Source organism: Sarcophilus harrisii, chromosome 5, assembly GCF_902635505.1.
Source record: "Sarcophilus harrisii chromosome 5, mSarHar1.11, whole genome shotgun sequence".
In the NCBI taxonomy this organism is placed as follows: Eukaryota; Metazoa; Chordata; class Mammalia; order Dasyuromorphia; family Dasyuridae; genus Sarcophilus; species Sarcophilus harrisii.
This window is the reverse complement of record NC_045430.1, coordinates 59,568,096-59,590,860: the sequence shown is the minus strand read 5'-3', so window position 1 is coordinate 59,590,860 and position 22,765 is coordinate 59,568,096. Positions and strand designations below refer to the sequence as shown.

The 22,765-nt window shown below is 36.8% G+C and overlaps 1 protein-coding gene across 1 annotated transcript in view; it reads right to left on the bottom strand.

Annotated features, from left to right (window-relative positions):
- Nucleotides 1-22,765, bottom strand: part of TSPAN11 (tetraspanin 11) — a 144,046-nt gene that overhangs the window by 90,306 nt on the left and 30,975 nt on the right. The window contains exon 2 of the mRNA XM_003771316.3: nt 13,917-14,011. Coding sequence (XP_003771364.1) covers nt 13,917-14,003 — 87 coding nt within the window. The 5' untranslated portion in view covers nt 14,004-14,011. The remainder of the gene's footprint in view (nt 1-13,916; nt 14,012-22,765) is intronic.

Sequence of the window (22,765 nt, the reverse complement as noted above, 5' to 3'; positions counted from 1 at the left end):
TTTTTCTCTCCTCCTCCACAGGTAAACTCCAGCTAGCTAACTGGCTTCCAAGCCAGGGCTGTTATTTCACAAAATGTAACAACCTCCCAGGCAAGGTGAGCATGTTTTCTCTTGTTCTCTCTAAAGTCTGGCACAACTCAGTTCTTGGATGAGTGTTGATCATTAGCACAATCATGCTGCTAATTAAAATAATAAATTAGTAAGCCAACATTTGGGATTGATTGGAGCTGTATGAAAGTTAGCAGTAAAAAGGAGGAGAGGAAAAAGAGTATTTTTGTAGGGAGCTGCAAGAGAAAGTACAGAGAAAGTTCAGTCTTGCTAATTTTGAAGAGATACTGAGCATGAACTCATCAATCAATCAACTAACAAATATAGTGTCAGCTATTGTGTTAGGTGCTGGGGATGCAAAGACAAAAGTATAACAGTTTTTGCCATTAAAGAGATTACACTCTCCTGGGAAAGAAGACACAATACACACATGTACATATACACACAAGATGCATAAAATAAATACAAGTTAATTTGGAGTAAGGACACCACTAGCAGTTGGTGACAGTAAGAAAAAACTTCATATAGTAGGTGGCAGTTGACCTAAGTTTTGAAGAGAATAAAGGATTTTTAGAGGAAACTTTTGGTTATAGGAAAATTATACTGTGCTAGGTGGGGCAGTAAATAGAATACCATGCTTGGAATCTAGAATACCTAAGTTCAAATTTGGCCCCAGAGACTTACTAGTTGTGTGACGCTAGGCAAGTCACTTAACCCTTCAGATTGTCTCGGTTTCCTTTTTTGCAAAATGAGCTGTAGAAGGAAAAGGCAAAGCACTCCAGTATCTTTACCAAGATACTGGCAAACTATGGGGCCAAAGGAACTGAACAGGACTGATACGACAAACAATAATAAGTGAAAAAGTTAAGAAGAGGATGCATTTTAGGAATAGGGGATATTCAGTATGAAAGTTTGGAGTCAGAGGATTGAAAGTTATATGTAAGCAATTTCAAGAAGGTCAGTATTGAATATGGGCCATGGAGTTGAGGAAAGGAAGTAAATAAAACAGAATTGAAAGACAGATTGAGGCCAAATTTTTAAAGGTTTTAAAAGCAAAACAGGTAATTTATATTTGATATAGGAATCACTAAAGTTTATTGACCGGGGGAGTGACATGCGTTTTAGGAAAGCCACTTTATTGTCTGTGTGGATGGGATTTGGAATAAGGAGAGACAGAGGGTGGAAGTGTTTAGGAGGATAATCTTGAGAAAAGATGGAGACCTGAGACCTTAACTAGTTAATCTCATGCCCTCTGAGGCTTTAGATATAACCAGCATGGATAACACAGAGCTGACTCCTTCACTAAGTAAGAAGATGTATTAGATGTCCATCAAAGTGCCTTCTAACATAGAGATTCTGCAATTTTCTAAATTGAGTGAAGATTTGGTAATATGGTGTGGTGGGAAGTATTTGAAACTAAAACATTTGAGTATCTCTCTGTTTTTTCACATTTTCACTCTTGAGTGTTTTGATCCACCACTTACTATTTGTACAATCTTGGGTGACCTCTAACTTTCTGGGGTTCAATTTTCTCATTAGTAAAGTTAGCAGGTAGACTAACTTATCCCCAAGGTCCCTTCTAGATCCAAATCCTATGATTCTATGGTAGACCCCATTTTATATGTCAGTAGATTTCTTTTTCCTTTTCCCTTTCAGAGATCATTCTTGGGGATTCCCCAACATATCACATATTAGTTAGAGCTGGGAAGGACATCTGAGATCATTTAAACTAGTGGTGTCAAGGTCAAAGAAACAGAAAATCCTGTGAGCTACATACTTACTTTTAAAATATAATACTATCTATATCTTATACTTTTATTTATTTTGCTACATCTTCATTTCCCAGTTCCATTTTAATCTGTTTGGGCTACAGCCCAAACAGCCCACAGAGGGTCAGTGATCCAGTCAGGATTCCAAATCTAAGCCCTGTGCACCCACCACATTTACCTACTGTTTTCTTAACAATAAGAAGGGTTTTTTGATTTTTTTTTAGCCAGGAAGATATCCTGGCTAGGCCTTGAAAATCCGGTATTTTCTTTTTCTTTTTGTCAATGTTTAGATGAGGAAAGTGGAAGTTGGAGGAAATAGGAAAAGGAAAAAGGATGGCTGATATGCATTGACATTTTCTGGAGGATGATGGGCTGGACTTGAGATATGTGTGTGAAATAAAAGAACAGGATTTCTCCTCCAAGAGTATCCTGACAAGTTCCTATATGTTTTACAGACTAGAAGCACTGTCCTATAGTAACTTCCTAGAGAGCTTGCTCTTGTATTTGCTCTCTCAAGGGATTAATGATCAGCTGCAATCAGCAAGAGTGTGGATTGAAAAAGTATCTGAAGGTAGAACAATGGCAAAGTTAAGACTGGGATTCATGGGTTATCAAGGTTCCATTCTATCCTGGAATCTTTTCCCCCTTGAGAGCATCTGGCTTAATCATCAAAAAACCAAACAAACCAAAAAACAAAACTCAAATCTGAATTTAATGTGAATTAATAGAGGCACATTATTTAGAACAAGGGAGGAGACAGAATCACTTTACTCTTTCCTGATCAGAATATAAGCTACCAGAGAATCTTTGGGAATTACCATGCCAATAAAAGATGGGAAGAAGACAAGAAGAGAAATGACTAATGGGATTGCTAAGTATCACCCATTTATCTTAAATCTTTTGTTCATGTTGTTTACATGCAAAAATGGCTTACAACTAATCAACAAAGCATTGAGTTACCCAACAATAATATGGAGCTCCAGACCAAGCTGCTCTGAAGCTGTTCTGAAGCCAAACATGGTTTCAGGGCTTGTGTATTTTTAACTTGAAAGTGCAGAGAGATCTGTATCCAAAAAAAAAAAAAAAAAAAAAAAAAAAAAAATCCACTCTTCCTCTGGAACAGCTTCCTTTGTTAGGAGTCTGCTGGCTGCCCAGCTGAGTTCCCATGTGTAATTGCAGTCTGGGATAGCCTCCATTGCTTTTTGCAGAAACCTACCACCATACCCCTTTCTAGCACTTCCCTCTTGGTAATCACACACACACACACACACACACACACATGCATGCACACAAGCATGTGTGCACACACACAGAGTATTTTATAAAGTGCTTTCCTTATAATAAATCTATAATGTAGGTCAAAGATAAGGAAAAAATTCAGTGACTTTTTTGGGGGGAACTGCATAACTATTTAGTGTCAGGGCCAAGAATTGAATTCATCTTCTGATTCAAAGATCATATGCCCAGCTAAATTACCTGCTCACTTTCCAGTGATCTTTCCTTTCTAGAATCTCATATCACTCAGGAAGAACCAAATAACATTTGAATCTAAAGGAAATTTTGGAATTAGCGTCCTACAAATCTCACTGCAAACCCCAGACCATGACATCTATTTCCTTAGTGAATAATATTTTATTTTTCCCAATTACATGCAAAAATAATTTTTAACATTTCTTTAAAAAATTGTGAGTCCCTATGGGGCAGCTAGGTGGTACAGTGGATAAAGCACTAGCCCTGAAGCCAGCAAAACCTAAATTCAAATCTGAGCTCAGATACTTTAACACTTCCTAGCTGTGTGACCCTGAGCAAGTCACTTAACCCCAAATGCCTCAGCCAAAAAAACAAAAACAAAAACTGAGTCCCAAATTTCTCCTTCCTTTCTTTCCTTCTATCCTCCCTGAGATGGTAACAATTTTGATATAGGTTATAGATGTGTAATCATGTAAAACATATTTCCATATGCAAAGTATATTGTAAAAGATCTTATGAAAGAAAACACAGACCAAAATAAAAAAAAAATTAAAAATAAAGAAAGTGAAAAATAATATTGTTCTTCTATTTGCACTCAGACTCCATCATTTCTTTCTCTGGAAGTGGACAGTATTTTTTTTTTTTTTTTATCATAAGTCCTTTGGAATTGCCTGACATTTCAAAAGTTCCAGAGGATAGTGCTGGATCACAGTGACCCACTTTGCAATGTTGAGGCTCACACTGAGCATGGCAAATTGCTAATCAGTCTCCATGCCCACATTTATTTGGATTTTCTCACCCCTCCTGCAACCTTTGGCTGATCCCAATATTTTCTTCTCAGCTCAATTTTTGCTTCTGACTATCAATTTCAATGTAATAAAGATAATTGGTAATTGTCAATTCCTGCTCCTTTGATCTCTATTGGTGTAGCAAATATCCCCCACTCAGCAGATATTTGGCTTCTTCTGTTGATCAACTCCCTCTCCTGTTCAACAAAGTGATTCTTGGCCATTAATAGTCCCTTGAAAGCTTGCCTACCAAGCCATGATGTAGTAGGTGTAACTCACCCAAAAGAAAATATGTTAAGAAATTTAAGTTCCCATCCATCCACTGTCTTTGACTTCGTAGAATTTAGGATCTAGAATGGTGAGAAGGGCACAATTTCTTGTCTTTGCCTTCCGTCAGAAAGAGTGGTCTCCAATATTTCATAGAACCTTAGGATCTTACCTTTTTAAAAATTATTCACTTTTTTGTTAAAGCTTTTTATTTTCAAAATATATGCATGTATAATTTTTAACATCCACTCTTACAAAACCTTGTGTTCTAATTTTTTTCCCTTCCCTTTCCCTCACCTCCTCCCCTAGGTAGCAAGTGAGGATCTTAAATTTAGAGCTAGAAGGGACTTTTAATGATTTCCCGCCCAGTTCTTTTATTTTACATTTGAGCAAACAGGTCCAGAGAAGGTTGTGAATTGCTCACTCAGCTAGCTAGCTGAAATTTTGAGATTTGACTTTGAGAGAGAAGTTAAGGAGTAGGCAAGGAAATTAGGAACAAATGACCCAATGACTACATATACAATAAATCACGCTGTTATGAACAGAGTTATTCTCAATAGAGTTGTATGTTTTTACTAAACTAGGAATTTCCCCAGACACTGTATATTTTGTAGTTACCTCTCTTTATTGAGAAAAAATGTGCATTTATTTAGTACAGATCTGCTCACTAGGCAGTCTATTGGTTAGTGCCTGAGAAAATCCCAAGAGTATTCATCCTGAACAGAATGGGGGTGATGCAGGCTCACGAATAGCTTAGTTGCTAATCTTTTCTAAGTTATGCCTACTAGTATTTCATATTTAAAAGGGATGAGATAGGAAATCACCAACGGTTTAGCTATTTCTATGCTCTATGAAAATGTAGCATTGAGTAGATTCGTTTCCACCCTTCTCTGTTGAATCCAAGGTCAGTCCATCAACTCCTTATTAAGACTATTACTTCACTTCTGAGAGAGTGAGAAGGGAGGTAATGACAGGCATCTTATGTCCCCTAAAGCACAGGTTCTTAACCTAAGTTTCATATCCTTATTATTATTATTAGTTTTAGGAATTTTATTTGCTGTATTTTTATTAACAGTATTTTATTTTGCCAAATACATGCAAAGATTGTTTTCAACATTTACCTTTGTCACATCCTTATTTAAAAAAAAATAATTTGATAAATGTATTTTGATGTAATTGCTTTCCATTGTAATCCTATTTTATTTTATGTAATTACAAACTTGATTCAGAGTAGGAGTTCATAGTCTTGACCTGACTGCCAAAGGAGTCCAAGACACAAAAAAAATTGCTGCCTTAAGAACAAAAAACTATTTTGTTGTTGTCCAGTCTGATTCTTCATGATATCATTTGGCATTTTATTAGCAAAGACATTGGAATAGCATGCCATTCCTTCTCCAGCTTACTTTACAGTTGAGGAACTGAGGCAAACAGGGTGAAGTGACTTGCCAGGGTCACTCAGCTAGTAAGCGTCAGAAGCCTAATCTCATGAAGAGGAATCTTCCTGATTCCAGGCCCAGTACACAATCCACTGTGCATTTAGCCATCCCCAGACTCTACTACAATAAGACTAAAGCATAATGTACATACTGAAGCTGACTCCAGGAACTACTTTGTGTCTTCAGCGCTTGGGTCTAATAAATGCAGTTTCTTACTTAGAGCCTGTTTTATGGTTATGCTCTAGTGCTAAAAAAAATCAAAATCCAAACCCTTCCTTCCTCCTCAGTTTCTTTCTCCTGTACCCCTTCTACATTCTTCTGATCATAGAAATCTTTTTCCATATGATTGATACCTTCTCTCTATTAGCTGAGTGAGCCAAAGCCAAAGCCAGTCTCTTAATTTCTGTTAACCTCAGAGTTCCTCAATTCTAAAGGGCAGTTAGGTGATGCAGTAGATAGAACTCAGGGTCTGGAGTCAAGAATCCAGACTCAGTCACTCAATCATTTCTAGTTGTGTGATCCTAGGCAAGTTACTTTTAAATGTGTTTACCTCAGTTTCTTCATCTGTAAATTGAACTGGAGAAGGAAATGGCAAACTCCTCTAGTATCTTTGCCAAGAATACCCAAATGGGGTCACAGAGAGTCTAAGATGACTGAAAAAATGATTGAACAAAAAAGTGGGGATAATAACACCATTTATCTCCCAGGGTTGTTTTGAGGATAAGATGAGATAATACTTGTAAAGCACTCTGCAAACCTTAAAATACTATATAAACACTAGCTGTTATTATTATCATTGTTAGCTCTGATCACAGTCCTCAGAGCTGATAGCTTCTACTCCTAGCCCCCAGGACACCCTGATCCAGAGAAAAGAGTCCTCCCATTCCTTACTGCCTTTTCCAGGACCTAAAGATATGCTATTACTACTTACTAATTAGGACTCCCTTGAAATTCATTACCTTTTTCTGGATGACCTTGGAGCCAGCTTTAGCCCCTTACTAGGCAACCTCTATCTGCCCCAGTCTTTTCAACTGTAAAATGCAGTTAATGTATCTGCCACCAGGATTGTTGCAAGATTATTATAATTGTAAAGTGCTTAGAAAAGTGCTTGATACATAGTAGGCTCTTAACACATTCCTATTTCCTTCCTTCCTTCCCTCTTCCTTCCTCCCTCTCCTCTCTTCCTTCTCTCCTTCCCTCCTTCCCTCCTCCTCCTTTTCTTCCCTCTCTCCTCTCCTCTTCCCCTCCTCCCCACCTTCCCTCCTTTTCTCCTTTCTATTTCCTCCCTCCTCCTTCTCTCATTTCCTCCTTTCCTTCCTTCTTCCTTTTCTTCCTCCCTCCCTCTCTTCTTTCTTTCTTCCCTCCTTTCTTCCCTCCCTCCTTTCCTTCCTTCTCTTCCTCCCTTCCTTCCTTTCCCTTCCTTTCCTTCCTTCTCTTCCTCCCTTCTTTTCCTCCCTTCCTTCCTCCCTTCCTTCTTTCCTTCCTTTTTTCCTTCCTTCCTCCTTTCTTTCCTTCTTTCCCCTTGTTGCCACCTTCTTTATCTTCAACTCAAGGTGCTTGGCACCCAAATCCAAGGTTTCCTTTCTGTTCCTATTCCCTGTCTTTATACTTGGGGTCATTAACGTCTCAGTTCCCATGAAGTACTTTTACTTCAGCCACCCACAGGGATGGTTACACTCTAGACCTCATTATCATGTTTTCTGTACCTTGATCTTGAATTATGGTTTTTAGTCATGAACTCCTGTGCTGTCATTTCTCTGTCTCTGTCTGTCTGTCTGTCTGTCTCTGTCTCTGTCTCTGCTGTCTCTGTCTCTATCTCTCAATCTCTTCTAAATTCTCATCCTGACCTCCATCTCTCATGCTTCCACCTCTTTTCCTTATATTCCCTGTCAATATCCCTGCTCCAACCTTTTCTTTCTTCATAATTTTGACAGTATAGTTGACTAATTCACTTCTATATTTGTCTCTACCATAAAATTCCTTGTTCATTGTCCAACTGTTGTTCTTTGTTATTATTTAGTTGTTTTTTTTTAAGTTGTATCCAACTGTTTAGGACTCTTCTGGGGTTTGCTTGGCAAAGATTCTGGAGCAGTGTGCCATTTCCTTCTTCAGTTCATTTTAGAGACAAGGAAACTGAGGCAAACAGAATTATGACTTTCACAGGGTCATAAAGTAGGATGTGTCTGAAATCAGATTTGAATTTAAATCCTCTTGACTCCAGGGCTGGCATTCTATCTACTGCTCCATCTGTTGCTCATTCTTTTACAGAGAAAGGATCATAAGGTGTAGAACTAGAAAGGACTTCAAAGGATCGTGTTGTACAATCATCTCATTTTATTGATAAGAAAAAATGAAGACCAAACATTTTATGTGATGTTCCCAAGGCCACACAAACAAAGAAAAGGTCTTCCAGGTCCAAATCCATGGTTTTCTGCATTGTAACATAATTCTTTAGGGAGATACTATCTATGGAACTATTATGTTCCATATTTCTGGCACTTTCAGAAATAGGTAAATGCTTATTCATTTGGACAAGAACAAATTGGGAAGAATAGCTAATACTTTGATAACAATTAGGATCTAGGAACTATATTATAGTTGAATGAAACATTATACTTGAACCAACAAAATGACTTCCTGTAGATAAAAATGTAAAATCCACTAAACAATAAATACATTTAAAAAAACAACTGCTCAGGTATAAGTGGAAAAGCTATGGCTAGACAGTAGTTCATTTGAGAAAAAAATTTAAGGTTTTTTTTTTTTTTTTTTTTTTTTTTTTACTACAAATGCTATAGGTGTCAGTCAGTACTGTGGTATGTCTGCCCTAAAATTAACAGATCTTAGGTTGGATTATTAATGATAACTAACATTTATAGATGAGATAGCAAGGTGGCACAAAGGGGAAAGAAGAGAAATTGTTTGTCCTTTGTTCCCAAAGTGGACCATGACATCAGGGAGGTGACACCATGACATATGCAAATGAATTAGATTTAAGTGAGGAAAGGCTGTGCAAGGTCACCTACCTCACTTTCCCCTCCAGAGCCACATCTGATGATCAGAGCCAGATATAGACCATGATAACTACAGATGACCATGTATGTAGTGGGAGACCTTGGCTTTTTTAATCTAAGGTCTTCAACACCAGCTCTGGAGTCAGAAGTACAGGAGTTCAAATCTGGCCTCAGACACTTATTAGCTGTGTGATTCTAGGCAAGTCACTTCATCCTGTTTGCTTCAGTGTCCGTATCTGCAAAATGAGCTGGAAAAGAAAATGGCAAACCACTGCAGCATTTTTGCCAATAAAACTCCAAATGGGATCATGGAGAGTTGGACATATCTGAAACAACTTAACAACAACATCAACATTTATATGCTACTATGTGCCAAATGTTTTGCAATAATTATCTTATTTGATTCTCACAACAACCCTGGGAAGTGGATGTTATTATTATCCCCATTTACCAATGAGAAAATTGAGGCAAATAGGATTAAGTGACTTGCCTGGGGTCATAGTGAGTGTCTGAGGTTGGATTTGAATTCAAGAGTTCCTGCCTCTGCTAAATTAACAGTAATGTTCAAAATAAGGGAATTGATAGTCTGACTATATTGTGAATTCCTTGGGGCACACTAGATTGTTTATCGTGTTATAGGAGCTATTGTTGTTGTTATTGTTGAGTAGTATCCAACTCTGTATAGCCCCTGCACCATATTGTCCATGAGGTTTCCTTTTGCAAAGATATTGGAGCAGTTTGTCATTTCTTTCTCTAGTGGATTAAGGCAAACAGGTTAAGTGATTTGTTTAGGATCACATAGATAGCAAATCTCTGAGTCTTCCTAGGAACAAATTCAGATGATGGTAAAGGGGGATTAAAAAAAGGGGGGATTTAAAAATGAATGAATCTGGTCCCTTTAAGTAATGTAGCCCTGACTGAGAGAATTAGTAACTACTAGGGAAAGGCTCAGTATTGAAATTATATCCTCACTTCCCTCTTTAAAAAGAGGAAAAGGGTTATATAGCTGCACAAAAGTCCAGACAATAGGACTTGATTGATGATACCGAGAGCTACTTAGATCATTTCAGGCTTAAGGTGAGTAGCAGAGGTGTCTAAGTGAGGAAATTAACAGTTATATTCTAAATAACAGCTGAAGGTAAGCTGTTAAGAACCTGGGCTCTGAAAGTGGGTAAAGAGCCCTAAAACAGAGAAAAGGTAAGCAAGAAAAGATTTAATGCACTAGAGTTTCTACCAAATAAAATCAGCAAAAGGGTATCTGTCCTTTGTGTTGAAGAAAATGAAAACTACTAACTGGGGTATCTTTCCACTGGAGAGGAAAACTAAGACTGACTCCATGTTGGAGTAACTTTAACAATTAGAATTGCTATGACAACACATTCATAGGAAATTACAAGGACACTTATGAAGCAAAATGTTTTAGAATATAAAACCTAGATATTGCAGTCTGTGAATTTAAACACAGCAACCACAAAATGCTATAACATCCTTCAAGTTTTCCACTATTGCTTAATCCATTTTAAGCCTATAAAAATGTAAAGCTGTGCCATCTAGAATTGGAACAGTGTTAGGAGAAATCTGACTATGCTTCCCCTTGTTTTAAATAAGTAACATCTTTTTGGGTTTATCTGATTTACTTGATCTGATTTTTTTTTTTTGACACCACAATGTAGAAGTAAATAATTACTTTGTGTTCCCATCTACAGGAAAAATTGCAGGCAGTCCCTAACTTATGAATGGGTTCAGTTCCAAAAAACATTTTGTAAATTTTTTATTTGGCATTCAGACCACAGTTTCCCATAGAAACAATGTAATAATTGGTAATTAAGTTCCCAGCTGGCTCTCAGAAGCAGGATGTGGTTGTGCTTCATAGCTCTGAATATTAGAAAGGATTCCTTTCCTTTCCCTTTAGCCCTCAATATTATATATTCCTACCTCCTTCCTCCGCATGCCTCAGTAGATGAGAATCATTCAAAAACATTTGTTAAACATTTAATATTCCCAAAGTGCTTTGGATACAGAGATACATATGACATAGTCCTTGCTCTCAAGAAGCTTTTAGTTCAATCCAAGTGGAAATAATATTCAGAAATAAGTAGTATACAAAGTAGAGCAAAGGAGAAATCTGTACAAAGTGTTCTAAGAAAACCTGATCAGAGAGATCTTTCAACTGGGGAGAGAGTGGAAGAAGGGTTCATCAAAACACAGTTGTTTTTGTTAGAAAAGACCTGAGGACATGTAGTGCACCCTGAAGTTGACCAAGAGACTCCTGTAAAAAGGACCCATTAGTCAACCAGCTTTTGTTTTAGGATCTCTAGTTGGCACAGAGGGGTGGTTTTCCTTATGTTCAAGGTTTCCTTTTGTTGTGTTTAAAGGAGTTTCTAGAACTTTTGATCATACATTCTAATTTTAATTCTTTCACATTGCAGTTGTTCAAATAGTCAATTATGATATTTTATCTCTTCTCTTATGGCATGACCTCAAGCCCTTTTGCTTGATATCAAAGATATTATCTGGATGCCCTGCAGCTTAGGGCTTGTTAGTGCAGCTTAGTGATATCTTGAAAATGAAGGACCCAGAACTGAATGAATACAAATGTGGGGACCGAAATATTACCTACCTCATTCTAAACATTATCTCTCAATTCAGCCTAGCAGTAACGTTATACTATTGACAATACTGAACTTATAATCCATTATAGACCAGAAATCTTTTTCAGATGTACCATTATATAATCTGTCCTTTTCTGTCTTTTAATAACAATACACATATATGTTTATATACATATATACATATTTATAAAACATTTTAAGGTTTGTAAAGCACCATAAATGTTAAATTATTTGACTGTTGCAACAATTCTTATCTCTCATTTTATAGATCAGGAAACTGAGGCTAATAGAGGTTAAGTATTTGCCCAAATTCATATCTAGAAAGTATCTGAGGTAAAATTTGAACTCAGGGCTTCCTGACAAATACTGAATCATCTATCTGACTTCTATTTATGAAATTGAATTTTTGTCCACAAGCATAATCCCTGCATTCATCCCTAAAAATGTCATTATATCAGTTCCAGGTTATTGCTTTGACCTGTAGGGTCATTTCAATTTGGTTCTCTCATCTAGTATGTTAAAATGATTTTAAAAAGAATTCCTCGTCTTATTTTCACTGTTGTCTTAATGAGATTCTACTCTCATTATTGTCTCTTGCTCTGTAGCAACATCAAGAGATAAATTCTTCCAGAGGAGTCATTTATAATATATGAGGTGTTTTAATTCAGAGAAATAACTAGACTGGGACTACTGAGGAAATGCCCCAAGCCACTGGCATCTGGAGACATACTCCTTCCTTGGGTGGTCTGGAGACTGCTATTCCTGTGTCCTTGTGGTTTTGTGTCCTCTGTCAACTTGCTGCTGCATCCAGCAGAATGTCAAACATGCTGCTGCATCCAATAACATACCCCAGTGCTCCCACATCAGATTGAAATGTAATTGGGAATATTTAACAAAATAAAAAAAAATAGAATTTAGATAATGTTAATATATACTTTCCTAAGTCAATATCCAGGAATCCTTATGTATGATTTAGTGGTCTAGGTTTTAGTTGATTTTGACACCTCTGCTCTATAGTATGATCTATTTTTTTGTTTAATCCCTTGGGGTTAGATCCTTGGGATTCTCCCACTCCTTTCCATTTATTCCAACCCCTACAGGCCAGTGTTTATATATATCTACACACACACACACACACACACACACACACACACACACACACAGTATTATTGTTATTATAGGGATCTCTGAGGGCCAAAAAAACTCATTCTTTGTGCAACTGCACCCATGTTTGGATTGTCTTTTGCATTGTCATCAGCACCTCCTTCCCATGTCCCTTGCCAAAAGCATTGGTCTCCACAGTCCTGTTTCTAACCCAGAAGAAAGCATTCCTAATTAAGGCTTTGACAGAAGCATCAAACCTTAGTGATGAAGGGGACCTCAGAAGTTATTTATTTCAAACCACATATGAAATAAGAATCCCTACTACAGCATTCACAATTTATCATTCAGCTTCTACTTAAAGATTTCTGGTGATGGAAAAATCATAACCTCTACAGACAGCTCATTTTGTTTTGGAATTAATTAAAAATATTCACAAAACTTGTCCTGAAATCTCAATTCCTTTTTAGATAGCAGCATCACATCACAGAATAAACATAAAGTCGTTTACCATACAAAAATTAACTGGAGACTACAGAAGTTTAAATTACACTGAAGAATTCTTCAGTTTTTAAAAAGTTACCAAATTTGGACTTATTTTATGAACAAATAAAGCTTTCAGAAAAAGAAATCATCATGCTGCTTTACTTAGCATGATATATTAGAAGGGATATGGGTCTGAGAGTCAGATAACATTAGTTTTAAGCCTCAATTTCCCTTATAGATTGAACTAGATAGGCCTCTTCCAAATCTGAGATATGATGATTTTATGTATTCAGCCTAAATTATCATCAATCCAGAATTAGGGTGGGCCAAATGAGTATTGTGAGCAAATTCAGTCAATTTGGACAATTGTTAATTAATTGTTTACTGAGATAATTACTTCAGTTCCCTATTTGGTCCACATGGACACTGGTGTGAGACATATTCAGGATCTCTGGGTTTTCCTGAAAATAGCTACTAAATTTTAAAAATTACTACAGCTTGGATAATCCAAAACATCAGGTCTCCATTTGATTTCCATTTGATTTGAAATAACAGTATTAGTCAGGAAAAAAATGGGCCTTCATTAAAAACTGAGCCATGATGTCTTTTGTGTCACTTCTTTACATAAAACTTGTGAAAAAAAGTTTTCCTTTCCTTAGGGATGTTAAACTGGAGCATAAATCCACCATTTTGGTAAATCTGCTATCCTGAAGCCATTCTATAGACAGTCTATGTTAACTTTATAAGTAAGTGAATTATTTTCTGGAACTATTGCTGCAACCATGGATACTTTCCCCAAAGAAGTCAAAATTTACCCTTGAGAGGTCTCTGAGAGAAACAATCTGAGTGATGATTCAACAACATGATGGTGACTTGGAACATTTGAAAATCAGGAAAAAGAGAGGACACAATAGAATTCACTTACCCAGAAGAAGAAGTTAAACACAAAGAGGAGATATTTCAGATAGACTGTTAGCCAGTCGTCTTGTTCAGCTTTGCTGAAATGGTTCATGGTGGTTCCTAAAAGAAAACACAGATACGAAGATTGGAGAGCTTGTTCACCTGTAGAATATTTTACCCTGGCTCATCAATTTCTCTCTCTCTGATTCCACAAAATAATTCCACAAGGAAACTTTCTTCAAAGAGTTTAAAATGTCAGATCAGCCCCAATCCTCTTCCCTATTAGGGAGGAAGCAGTTTCAAGGAGTTAGCTCTGGCAACTGAGATTCAAGCAATAGGAGAAGACCCTGGGGAATCCAGATGAGGACCCAGCCCAGCAGAGATGCTATACCCCGGGAGAGCTGTATAAAGACTGTGAAGAGAAGAAGGACTTTCACATTTCGAAGTAGGAGGAGTTGCATTGCCTTTGCCATGTGTCTGCAACACATAAGTATCCTGCTAGTTTGAGTCCCCTCTTCCCATGGATTCTTTGTGTATTTGTGGCAGAATGCATCTCAGATTTGTAATAAGTGGGAGATATTCTGTACCTATGATATCTACCATGCCAGCGAGGCAAATATTTTTGCTAAGAGCTAAATGTGTTTAATGGTTTGAGTGTCAGAGAGAAGCCCACTGGTTGAGGCTTGTTAACTGTAGTAGGAGTGGCTCCCCGCACCTTTGGTGGACACAATCTGCTAATGTTAATGAAAGCTGGGGGAAATATTCTTGAGAGTTATAATTTCTAATCTAATGTTAGTCCGTCAGGTTGTGAAACTTCTCACCATGGGCCTTTGATTTTATTCTTTTCTGTTTCCTCTAGGACCTTGTCCATCCAAATAATTGTTTTTCTTGTCTTCAATGACTTAATCCTTCCTCCTTGTCTACAAATATTTTTAAGTATCCATTATACATAAAAATAAATGGAATTCTTCACTTAACTTTCCAACCCTTTTGAGCTACCATTCTACATCTCTTTTCCTGTTCAAAGTCAAAACCTCTACAAGTTTTTTTGGTACTTATTGCCTCCAATTTCTCTTATTTCATTCACTTCTTAATCAGTTCCAATATGGTTTCCAATTTAATTGTGTGACTGAAAGCATCTTAGTGCTAAGTCCAATGACCTCTTCTCAGTTTATTTCTGTTTGACCTCTTTGTAGCTTTTGATGTTTACTTGACCATTCCTTTCTTCTGGATATTTTTCATCCTTCCTTGGCTTCATGTTGCTGCTCTTTCCTGATTCTTCTCCTTTTAATTTGACCCTTCTTTCTCAATATCCTTTGTTGGATCATTATCCATTTTTCTCACACTAAGCACATGTATCTCTCAAGACTCAATCTGGTTCCTTTTCTCTTCTCTAGAACTCCCCTTGGTTAAATGACCAACAATCTATGATATTGGCTCCCAAAATTTACCCCTAATTTAATCCTGCATTGTCATTTCCATGATGAACATCTGCATATGTCAGATTAATGAACTCAACATGTCCCAATGGAACTCATTTTCTTATTAACCCTCTCCCATTTGTCTTTTCCTTCTAAATTGTCTATTTTTATTGAAAGCCCTGACATTCATTCACTCATCCAAGTTTTTAATCACAAAATCATCCATAATAATTTCTTTTGCTTCACATCTATGTCAAAACAATAGCCAAGTTTGGCAGGTCTACTCCTATAATATCCTTCCCAATCATTCTCTTGTCTCCATTTATTCTGCCTCTGAGGAAGTTCAGACCACCTTTACCACTTACTTGGACTATTGCAATAATCTCCCACCTAGTATTCTGTCTCTAATCTCTCCCTTCCCCAACCCATCCTTTATATTGCTGTCAAATTGATATTCCCAATGCACAGATCTGACTATGTCATACCTCCCTCTTCCAATTTAAAAGCCTTCAATGAGTGATTTGTGGTATTAACTTGCCAATAAAGTGAAAGAGCACAGCAGAATGGATTATAAAGAAAACCCCAACAAGCTGTTTTATACAAGGACCACATTTAAAAGATTCATAAAGAGTTAAGATGAAGAGTTAGAGAAGAATTTATTATGTTTCATTTGAATAAAAAAATGGAATTGACAGTCATGATTTCAGACAACTTGACAATAAAAATAGATACTGTCTAGAGAGTTAAGCAGAAAAAGTACATTATGAGTAACAGTGTGATTTAGTAGATAGATAGACTTCTGGACTTGAAGTCAGAAAGACATGAATTTGGATCCCATCTTTGTCACTTTTAAATGTAACCATAGTCAAATCTCTTACTCTCTTTGAGCCTCAGTTTTCTTATTTGTAAAGTGAAAACAGTAACATTTGTTATATTCATTTTGCAGTTTTTAGAAGGCTCAAATGAAATATTTTATGTAAGGTGCTTTGCAAATTTTAAATTATTAGACAAATATCAATTATCATAAAAGGTACGTTATTTAATGGAAAGATTCTCACTTTCAACTTATCTATTCATCACCATCTATCTCTATAACTGCAGCATCTGAATGCTTAAATGAAATGGTCATATCTAGTAAAGAAAATAATTGTAAATGACTCTGGCTTGCTTTAACATGGCTTCAAGATTTGAGATTAAGCTAGAGCAGAAAGATAAACATGAAAGAAATTAAGGACTTGAACAAAATGTTTGAAAAATTAGATTTTCAGTATTGTAGAATGGGAATCTTAAGGAAACTGGCTATTTAGCATTACATAGCAACTTTAAAACCAGCTGTGTAATGCTGGGTTTAGAGTGAACCATGAATTAGAATGCCATATCACATTTTGTGGACTAAATTCCACATTCCTCAATAAAGGAATCATTGTCTTTTGTGGAAAGAATAACATAGTAGGATATCACCAGAGGGAGGCAATCAGAGGCAAGAGACAAAGAGAAGCTAGAGATGCTTGGTACTGAATGTTCCATCTCTCTCCCAATGAGAGATTATCCTGAGTATCCTGCTCTATTCTGGGTCCAGCAGGCTGAGGCAGGGCCATAGCTTCTCTCACTGCTTGGATGAGTAGGGGAAATCAACTTCAGTTCTTCCTGTAAGACCGTAGATCACCTGGCCTTCATAACTATGGTGGTGTCAACAAAACTTTGATATCTGCAATGGTTTCCATAATGTCTGTTCCTAGATCTATGTTCTTTTCTTATCAAGTAAAGAAGGATGTAATTTTGCTTTTTAGAATTTTGCAGCTACAGGTTAAATCCTTACTCTGAGGTATTTAAATGGATTAATGTTGCCTGCTACAGAATATATGTCTATATTCACATTTATGCATAGCAATAAATAAATAAATATACACACATATATATATTTTAATAAGTGAGGTCTTTATTGCCTTGTTAAAAGCTATGTGCATGGCAAGTTTATTTCCTTTTCCCTGTGGAATCTGATTTAGTATTTTACACAGAGAATACCAAATTGGGAAGGAGAGGTAATCATAAACATTTCTGTAAAGTCTTGAGAAAACAACCAAGACCATTCTTCTGCATTTATCTCATAAGTGTTAATTGTTCCTTAATTTTTGTTCTCACACCTAAAACCAGCTAAGAAAGTTTCCTTTTTTGGCCCAATGATAACTTCATAAATTAGTATCCATATGGGTATAGAGAGCAGCACACAGCATCAGGAATAAGGGCCTCCATATCCCCCTTATCAGCTAACCTTGGATAAATCCATCATTTTGCTACTTCTCAGCTACATCTCTATTCTCATTTTTCTTTTAGTCCTCTTAGACTTATCCTGTGGTGGCACTGGACATGGTGGCATCCAATTTTCTTGTGCTCATCCCTCACACTGTATTTTCCCTTAACTTCCTTCTCCTCCCTTAACACTCTCTTTTCACTGGGACCAAGGACAAGGACCTAAAGGGAGATTTTGCTATAATTGTGGGGGTAATTGTAAATTCCTTCCTGTTATTAATATAATTCTCTTTTGAACATTCTTGCTAATGGAGGAAAGATTTATTCCCCCTCAAATAATTTCTTCCCCTAAAACAATTTGTGTTAGCTTTAGGGAAAGCTTTATTTTTTTTTTCTTCTGAAAATGCATCTCTCATTAATTGTATTCTACCTCATATTAAAATTAATTTGGATTTCTTGAGCAAATACTTATTGTTGGAAGAAGAAAGCAGCACTTTTTCTAGAAATGTTCTAGATGTGGCCAGAGAAAGAAAAGAGAAGTCAACCTAGAATTCACATGTAATGAACAAACCCTGTATAGATAAGGGGGACTGGATATCAAAATAAACTTTACTCAGTCCATTGGCCAAAGAAGAGAATACCTCCAGAAAATGCCTTTTGTTTTCTTATTTCTGATTCATTTTCCCTTTGCCAGGAATGTCCTCTTATGCTCTCCATCTAAATCTTTACCATCCTCCAAGGCCTGTCTCTTTTATGGAATCTTCCCTTATCAACTGGACATTCAATATTATTTTATTCCATTGAGCTCTACTAGCACTTACTGTCTGTGGTATTAATTTGGGCACTTATCATAATGTAATATCTTGTACTCTTAATTTTCTGTTCATGTTTTATCTCCCCAATCAGAATGCATCCTGCCTTAGGTCAGGGACTATGTCTTCTTGGGTGAAACAGTTTCTTTCCAGTTTTTCTATTTGAAAGTTTCCTTATAGTCCTTCCTCTCCCCTTATGCTATGTCTCTTTTACTTACCATGTTTTAATAAGTCATCAAGGCTATTAAGAGCAAATCATCTAAGACTTATGAATGGGATCAATCAGACGAAAGAAGCAGGTTTTTCAAATGTGGAGTGGGTGTTTAGAAATGCGATATTTTCCTATTTTAGTAATTTAGGAACATAACAGGCTAGACTTTGAATAGTATATAGTTTTGGAAGTCTGGCCTGTTATGTACAGGACAGCTTGGGGCTAGGGGAACAGGAAGCAGTCTAAAAGCTGGCAGTCTGAGAATCCTCTGGTAAACAATGAAGGTACTTTTGGAAAAAGCAACATGAGCCCATGAATACTTTCTGTAATAGTCATTAGCATGGTGACCTGAATTATTGGATCACTATGAAGTGATCAAATACTATGCCCTATAGATTTAGGTTAATTCATTAATAGCACTCTTCTCTGTAGGTACCTGAAAGCTAGACTGTCCATCCAGGTGATGATGGTTATATCTTCAGAAGTACCACCAAGTGTACCCCTAGGGCACATCAGCCTGTCACCGAACAAAAGATGTGGGTTATAAGGTAACACATTAGTAAGATCACCTCCTGCTTCTGTGATAAAATACAGTCTGAGCCAATCAAGTACAAGCTAGCTGGCAGCCCAAAATAGTCTGGCTCTAAAAATCTATGATTCTGTGATCACTGAAACAAACTCATCATGATCTGTGAAAACAGATGAAAACAACTCATGATCTGTTCATAAAATCTGTACTTCAGGTTTGGCCCAATTCACTGAAGCTGTTGCCCCTCTGTCTACTCAATAATGAGATCAGATGGGGATGCTTCCTTAGGACTAGGGATCAATAGATCCCTATTGGAAGGAAAGACAGCTAGATAATGTAGTAGATAGAATGACGAGTTTGGATTAAGGAAGAACCAAACTTCAAATCCTCTCAGACTTTAAATGGCTATGTAATCTTGAGCAAGTAATTTAGTGAGTGCAAACTCAGTTTCTTCATCTGCAAAATGGTGATGATAATAATAGCTTTTCTCTCATGATTGTTGTGAGGATAAATTGTGATAATATATGGGAAGTACTATATGGAACATAGAGATAATGAATAGAAAGATTTTCAACCCTTAATCATTTTTATTATTAATAATGAAAAAATTTATGGGCAAACTACAGCTGTATAGGGCATGTTGATTTGGGAACTTTGGCTGGGTCCTCTGTAGAAGGGCTAACACAGATGCTTTGGTGATGAAATCATAAATTTGGGGTGCTTTCATCTGATGTCACAAGCTGGAGTTGGGTTGTTTTTTCCTCTGAGAAGTAACTTCAGAGAATGGAAAGCATTGAAGGAGTCTAGTTGAACTGTCCAACTATGTCAGCGAATAAACGCTCTGATCTTTGATCTCACTGACAGAGTAGAAAAAGACTACAGCTCAGACACAGTTCTAGGAAAGGTCAAAGGTTGGTCTAAATTTGGTGGGTAGAGAAAGGACAGTTAAAAGGGTCTTCTCTGAGGTTGAGGGCTGGGGAGAGAAGGCACCAGGGTCATCCATAGACAAATTTCTTCTAGGTAAAAGCAGAATAAAATTGGTATTAAAGGTGGCATTGAAGAGGAAAAGACAAATCTTTCTGAAGAGGGAAGGGAAGTCTGAACTTTGCTTTAGTAATTTTAAATAAGAGGTCGAACAATATAGAAGGAAAAGTTCTAGATCTGAAATGAATGAAGAAGCCTTTGTTTAGTATTTATTCTATGTACCAGGCATGAGGAATACAAATAGAAAAAGGAGGACAATTCTAGCATCAAGGAACTTACATTTTTTTCTTCTTTTTTTCATCTCTAAGATCTTTTATTTATTTATTTTTAATAGCTTTTTATTTAGAAGTTATATGCAGGGGTAATTTCACAGTATTGACAATTGCCAAACCTTTTGTTCCAATTTTTCCCCTCCTTCCCCGCACCCCCTCCCCTAGATGGCAAGATGACCAATACATGTTAAATATGTTAAAGTATAAATTAAATACAAAATAAATATACTTGAAGGAGCTTACATTTTAATGGGGGGAGGGAAGATAACACAACTAGAGAGGAATGGTTGCCAGGAAAGGGAGTTTTAATCTGGGGAATTACAGGAGTTTTAAGTTGATCCATAAGGAAGTCAAAACTACTATTAATCTGATTACTGTTCCCAGAGCAAAAGGTAGAAAGTAGGGGGTACAAAGGCAGGAAATACATGTTTAGGAGTAGGGCAGATGGTAAGATGGTCTGGGAAATCAGGCAGTCTGGGAAACTGGGTAGATGATAGAAGAGTACTTGCTAAATGACACACTGCTGACATCTTTTTCTCAAATATAGTAGGCAAATGTCCGTCTCGTAGGGACAAAAGGGGAAAGAGTGAGAAAGCAAGAGAGAAGTTCAGAAATCACAGGATATGTCCAAAAACTGAACATGGGGAGAGGATAGAAGAGTAGAAAGATGTGCAATCGTGCAGAAATTCAGGCAAGAATCCCTTCCTAAACACTAGCTGTGCTCAGTTTCAGCTTCAGACCCCTGGCAGGAAGAAGCTAATGGAGAATCAGATGCACTTGAATAGCTAGATACAGCTCAGCAGAAGATCAGTATATAAAAAAAAAAACCAGTCTTTCTTAAGAAATAACCTGAAGAACATCAGTCAGATCATTTCAGCAGTTCACCACTAGAGAGGGCCACAAGAGCTAGCAACAAGATTCTCATTTCCAATAAAGAGAATTTTGTTGTGATCTGATGGCATCCTGCCCTGGCCAAGTTAACTATTAATGTATATACCTAGAAGAGAAGAAGAAAGGTTAGAGAAGAGCTTCCTCAGTCCCCTAACATTCACAACCTTATTTTAGGGTTTGAACCCAAGTCTAGTTCATCCTCATTCTATAACAACTTGCCTCTCAATTATTTAAATATTTCTAAAGAAAAAATAGGAAAGTGGTAGAGTGAACAAAAAGCCTCCCAATCAAAATGGGAAATTTTCCATGTAAAAGAGTGATAAAAAGCAGCTTTGCAGCCCTGGGGGAAGAGACTTTATCACTGTTGAGGTTGGTATAACAATAGAGATCTCTTTGTGTTCCTAAAAACCAATTAATTAATTAGCCAAGAATACTACTTTTTCCCTGATTTGTGTTAGACCTAAAACATTCACATTTTAAAATTTCATATTGTTAACCCCAACTTAACCATGAACTTAATTTAAGATGCATCTATACACATTTTTAAAAATAACTGTATTTCAGCATAACTGATTTCTTGCGTAATCCTATGTATTTTATTTTATACAATTAAAAACATTCGAAGAAAGGGTTCACAGTTTTCACCAGATTACCAAAGGGTCCATGATGCAAATAAGATTAAGAACTCCTGTTCTCCTCAGATTCATCCAGCTCTGCTCCATAAAAAGCCAAGCTTCTCGTTCTCCCTGATAAGTCTCCTAGAAAAACTAACCAAAAAGGTAATAAATAAAAAAGCAAAGTTTATAACATTAATTTTATGATCTGAGCACATGCTAATGCACAAAGACTGGTACTGTAGTTGGTGCCTATAAGAAATGTTTCATCCAAGTAATTCCAATAAAGACTCTTTTGAAGGGGCTTTTCTCCAAGATTAACTGAACCAGCAGGTAATTTCACAAAAAATATACCTTTATGTCCTCGGAACATTCTCGGAACATTTCCCCTCCTTCCTGCCTTGTTCTAGCTCTGTTGGTGCCCATGCCTGATGGAAAGAGGTCTGCTATTTATGGAGGCAGCATTGTACAGTGGGGAAAAAAAAAACATAAAAACAAAAAGCTCTGTCTCTACCACTGGCCGAGGTTCAATTACATCTTGGATGCCCGATGCCCATGTGATTTTGAGCAAATCACTTGCTTCCATTGGCCTCAGTTTCCTCATCTGTAAAAGAGAAGTGCCAGACCACAGGACATCCGAGAACCCTTTCAACTTTATATTGATAATTTTAGGTGGTGCTGTAGATAGAGCACTGGATCTGGAATTAAAAAAAAAAACTGAGTTCAATAGCTGTGTGACTTTTGGCAAGTCACTTCACCTTGCCTCAGTTTCTTTATCTCTCAAATAGGGATAATAATATCATTTACCTTTCTGGGTTATTTGGGAAGATCAGTATTCAATATTTATAAAGCACTTTTTAAGGATTAACATTTTAATATTTATAAAGTAC